Source organism: Lactuca serriola, chromosome 4 (genome assembly GCF_051521515.1).
Source record: "Lactuca serriola cultivar US96UC23 chromosome 4, Lser_US96UC23_V15, whole genome shotgun sequence".
NCBI classification, from domain to species: Eukaryota; Viridiplantae; Streptophyta; class Magnoliopsida; order Asterales; family Asteraceae; genus Lactuca; species Lactuca serriola.
The window spans coordinates 62,132,805-62,138,675 of NC_136411.1; the positions used below are offsets into that span (position 1 = coordinate 62,132,805).

Sequence of the window (5,871 nt, forward strand, 5' to 3'; positions counted from 1 at the left end):
TTAAATTTGCAGGTAATCAGTGACGAGCAGTTTGACGACGAATGGTATATAGACAGTGGCTGCTCGCGTCACATGACAGGGAGAAAGGAGGAATTAAGGGAATTTCGGTCTCTAAAGGATGGTGGATCGGTGAAGTTTGGAAACAATTCCTATGGAACAATCAAAGGATATGGGATGATAACTAATGGAGACTTCTCCATCAGAAAGGTGGCTTATGTAGAGGGATTGCAGCACAACCTCATCAGTGTGTCACAATTAGTTGTGGGCACAGGCTTGAAGGTATCATTTGATGATGAAGGATCTGAGATAATAGAAAAACAAACCAAGAAAGTTCTGCTGAAATCTGCACGAAAAGGAGAAATGTATCCTCTGAATCTTAATCCTATTCGGGGGACACCAGCTATCTGTCTGCTATCAAAGGCAAACACTGATGAAAGTTGGCTTTGGCATCGACGTCTATACCATCTGAACTTCAAAGATATCAACAAATTAGTGATTGGTGATCACGTTCGAGGTCTTCCGCTTCTCAAGTTTGAAAAGGAGCATTTGTGTGCAGCATGTGAGATGGGTAAGCAAAGCAGAAAAAGCCACCCTACACACATTAATACTAAGATAGTGGAAGCACTTGAACTGTTACATATCGACTTGTGTGGACCTTCTTCTATAGAGAGTATTGGTGGAAGTAAGTATATTCTGGTTATTATAGATGATTTTTCACGCTTCACGTGGGTTTTCTTTCTTAAACAGAAATCAGATGCAACTCCCAAGCTGAAGATGTTCATCAAGCAAGTGGAAGTTCAATTAAAAAAGACAATGAGAAACATCAGAAGTGAAAATGGGTTGGAATTCAAAAACAAGGATTTCGAAGACTTTCTGGTTGATAAGGGAATAACACACAATTTTTCGGCCCCTTATATAGCACAGCAAAACGGGATTGTTGAAAGACGAAACCGATCATTGTGTGAAGCAGCAAGAACCATGCTCAGTTATGCCTCTCTACCTCTATACTTTTGGGCTGATGCCATTGCTGCTTCCTATTATACTCAGAATCGGTCCCTGCTCAACAAGAGATTCTTGATAACTCCTTATGAGATCTTAAACAATCGGAAACCAAACGTCAAGTTTTTCCACATTTTCGATTCCAGGTGCTTTATCTTTAATTCTAAAGAAAACCGAAATAAGTTTGATGTTAAAGCCGATGAGGGGATCTTTCTGGGTTACTCTCTGTCATCAAAAGCATATCGGGTGTTGAACAAGCGTTCTAAAAGAATAGAAGAAACTTATTATGTCACCTTTGATGAAAATTACATGAAGAAAGTTCAAAGAACAGAAGACGCTTCAGGAGACATCTTTCCAGAATCTGGACAGGTCTCGGTTCCAATATCCAACCTGTTTGATGAATACATTCGGTTATTTGATGAACCAGAAAAGGCAATACATTCGGAGGCAACAGCAGCAGACAACAGAGTAGATAATCTGAAGAAAGTCATAGACGAAGCTGCCAAATCAATGGAAAACGAAACACCTACTCCTAAACCATCACCCAGTACCTCAAACACCGATTCAACGTTCCAGGGGGAGAACTCTACCACTTTCAAACCATCTGAAGTTCCTGTTGAGGGGGAGAATCCCAATTTCGCCCCAATATCTACTGGGTCAACTAATACTCAAACAACTGAACCGAAATCAACATGTGATAGTCCAATCGAGGGGGAGATACCCACCGCCGATTCTGCTGAAAACAAAGACTTCACTTCGCCAGTCGAGGGGGAGAAGGAGAAAACAAGTGACAGTTCTACTGACGAAGGAGAAAGGGATCAGTCAGATGTTGAAGTTGAAGTTGAAGCAGAACTAAATCCAGAATATGATCCACTCTATCCACCGCTAACAAAATGGACAAAAGACCATCCCAAAGAGCAAATTATTGGTGAATCCTCTGAAAGTGTTCTTACTACATCTCAGCTGAAGGCGAAACAAACAACATTATTCTCTAAAGTGGAATTTTGTATGTTTAATTCGTTTATCTCCAAAATAGAGCCGAAAACCGTAAATACTGCACTTGATCATTCTGATTGGGTTCAAGCAATGCAGGATGAGCTCAATGAATTCGAACAAAACAGAGTTTGGAGATTGATTCCTACACCGAAAGATGCCTCTGTTGTCGGCTTGAAATGAGTGTTTAGGAATAAGCTGGACAAAGAAGGGAATGTCATTCGTAACAAGGCTCAGTTGGTTGTAAAAGGCTATTCTCAAGAAGAAGGGATTGATTATGAAGAAACTTTTGCTCCTGTGGCAAGGTTAGAGTATGTTCGAATTTTTCTAACATATGCCGCTCACAAGAACTTCGAAGTTTTCCAAATGGATGTCAAATGTGCATTCTTGAATGGAGAATTAGAAGAAACTGTCTATGTTGAGCAACCACCTGGTTTTGTGAATGAAAAGTACCCGGATCATTGCTATGTGTTGGATAAAGTTGTCTATGGGCTAAAGCAAGCACCAAGAGCCTGGTATGAAATGCTTACTCGCTTTCTAAAAATGTCAAAGTTTAAACAAGGTTCGGTTGACCCAACCTTCTTTCGAAAGAAGGAAGGCGAACATTTGATGATTGTTCAGATTAATGTCGATGATATCATCTTCGGTTCCACGAATCCTAGCTTAACCGCTGAATTCAGAACGTTGATGGAGACTAAATTTGAAATGAGCACAATGGGTCCAATTAACTTTTTCCTCGGTTTGAATATTAGACAGGGACCAGAAGGTATCTTTATAAACCAGGAAGCATACACCAAAATTCTGCTGACTAAATTTGGAATGAAGGGTGATTCAAAAGTAAAGGTTCCTATGGCATTCGGCACCAAGCTAACTCCATCCCTGGAAAAACCGGCTGTGGACATAACTCTCTATCGACAAATGATAGGATCCCTTATGTATCTAACATCTAGTAGACCAGATATCATGTGTTCTGTATGTTATTGTGCCAGGTTTCAAGCTAATCCAAGAGAACCCCACATGCTTGCTGTGAAGAATATTTTTCGATATCTGAAGAAGACTTCATCTCTCGGTCTCTGGTATCCTGCAAGATCTGGATTCTTCATACAAGCCTTTTCAGATGCTAATCTTGGAGGGTGTGGACTGGACAGGAAAAGCACTACCGGAGGATGTCAATTCCTTGACGAAAAACTTGTCAGTTGGCAATCAAAGAAACAAACCTGTGTTTCTTTATCCATAGCAGAAGCAGAATACATTGCTGCCGCATCATGTACCTCTCAGGTTGTTTGGATTCAAAGTCAGTTAAGAGATTATGGGCTGAGTATGAAAAAGATCCCTCTCTATTGTGACTCTGAAAGTGCAATCCGGATTTGTCATAATCCAGCGCAACATTCGAAAACCAAGCACATTGCACTCAGGTATCATTTCATCAAGGATCATGTAGAAGACGGGAACGTAGAAGTACATTTTGTTCATCCTGCTGATCAACTGGCAGACATATTTACTAAAGCCTTACCAGAAACAACCTTCAATAAAATCTTACAAGGTTTGGGTATGATGGAAGGAGATTCGGTACCGAATCCTCAAATCTCTCTTTAGAATTAAGACAACCGAAATACACAGACCGCTCAGTCTATCTCTGCTCTAGATTTTTGGGGAACCAACATGGACAGACCGCTCTGTCTATTTCGGCTCCGTAATTCTCCGGAACAGAGGAAAATTGCATGATCGATCTATTTTGCTTCTCTCATTAATAAGATAAGGTTTCGGTTGTATATTTTGTAAGTCTTTCTGTTTTTATTCTTTTTCAGAAAAATTTCAAAAATCCAAAAATATTTTATCTTTCTGTTTTTATTCTTTTTCAGAAAAATTTCAAAAATCCAAAAATATTTTATCTTTCTACTTTTATTCTTTTTCAGAAAAATTTCAAAATTTCAAAAATATTTAATCTTTTTTTACTGTTTCAATTGCTTGTTTGTTTTGTTTGGTGTCTGCCATTAATAGGTAAACACAAGTATAATCGTCGATAGCTCTAAAGCAGGTATGTTTCAATTTTCACACAACCTAGTTAAGTGTCCCTAGAAGCATGTTGTTGTATGTTGTCTTAAGCCTCTATGACCTTGAGTAAGCCTTAATGATTCGATCGATACCCATCGTTTCTTCCAAATCAGACTATTTTACCTCACTCGGTCTAGAGCTACCTTACTCTTCTCATATGAGTTAAGAGTTTCTCTGCTCTGTCACGCTTATCTAGCAGAAGGTACATTCGGTTCCTAAACCACCTCCTTATATTCTCCATCTACCTTCGGTTCACTAACGTAACCCTTGAGACTCTCGGTCTTTACCACTGAGGTTTATGGTTACACAACATCTGTGTTTATGATCTTGGATATGATTACCACGTTCTAAGTGAAACCCAAAATCCGACACCAAAAACGAATTGACGGTGAGTGATATACTCAAGCATTTACTGGTTACCTAAGGAAATCTCTTTTTATTTTGCGTGATCTTTTATGAAATTGTCTACAGCCAAGACATTTCTTCCCAAAGAGGTCCAGTTAATTTTTTTTGAGATTTCTGCTTCCTATAAGTCATTAACATAATAATAAATCCCACCTACCTGTTCAATAGATCACATCGGTCTCACAGGTACCTCTACCAACAATCAGTTTTATGTTAAAACTCGATGTTCGGTTGGAGGATAGCCACCCAATACCTATGATCAAAAGAAGTCTTTCAATGTTTATTAACAAACAGTTGATCGTATTTTTCGGGAAACCACACAAGCACTTCAAGTCTCTCTTGACTTTGAAGGAAGTGATTCTTGCCCAGAATCCTCTGCTTTCTGTCTTCTAAAAAGACATCACTCACGTCAAATACACACTTGCTTTATTTCTTTATCTTTCACACTCTTATGCACGGAAATTAATATTTTCCAACATTCTTATTGTTGTTTGGATATAAGTTTTGGTTATCGGTTGCGACCAAACAAGGGGATATATGGAATTTCAAACGATTTGAAGATAAGATTTCGGTGCGTACATTTGCTCTATTTCAAAACTCATGCGTGCTGACGTTTTCCTGGGATTAACCACACTGTCAAATCGCGCTTTTTAAGGCTACGCTTTAGCAACCTCATCATCACGTTTTTCTTTCTCCAGGCAACGTATAAATAGGGGAGATCATTTCATTTGTCATTTACCAATCACGAATTATCTCACTCCTCCACGTTCACACTGTTCATCTTCTTCTTCATTTACCAATGGCGACTTCATCTTCTGCACATGATCAAACTGCAACATCCTCCTTGCTTGCAATCAAACCCAACCAAAACATGATTATCGAAATGACTCCATTCCTATATGACTCATATATGCTACATGTTGTGGAATGTCTAAAGTATTCCCCCCTGTTGTTGGCCCTAACCCAGGTTGAAGCGGTTCCAATGTCGCTGCTATCTCAAGTCTACTCATCGGCGACTTATGACAAGAATAAAGATCGCATCTACTTCACAATTCATGACAAGAAATCCTCGATCTCTAAGGCGAAGTTTAGTTCCATTCTGGGGCTTGCAGTTGATTCTTCGATCATCTCGCCTGATTTCGTCACTACAACACAGCTATTCACGATGATGTATGAGATGGGATACACAGATGTGTTTACAACGATTGCAAAGGTCAAGAAATCGTGTTTACCATCGCAATGGAATGGGTTGCTGACATTGCTAATCAAGGGTTTGGCGGAAAGATGTGGTGGTTCCGATACAACAAGCAAAGGTTTTCTTACCATTCTTTATGGTTTATACAACGGGATCAACCTAGATTATGGCACTATAATCTGGTCCCAAGTAGTGCAGAGTTTAAACACAACGACCCGTCATTC

The 5,871-nt window shown here is 39.4% G+C and overlaps 1 protein-coding gene across 1 annotated transcript; it reads left to right on the plus strand.

The window, feature by feature from the left end:
- Positions 1–1,308: 1,308 nt before the first annotated feature.
- LOC145098430 (uncharacterized) lies at positions 1,309–2,175 on the plus strand. Its single transcript, XM_079036068.1, has 2 exons — positions 1,309–1,927; positions 2,036–2,175. Exons 1-2 carry the CDS (start codon positions 1,309–1,311, stop codon positions 2,173–2,175), a joined length of 759 nt encoding a protein of 252 aa, XP_078892194.1.
- The last annotated feature ends 3,696 nt before the right edge of the window (positions 2,176–5,871 follow it).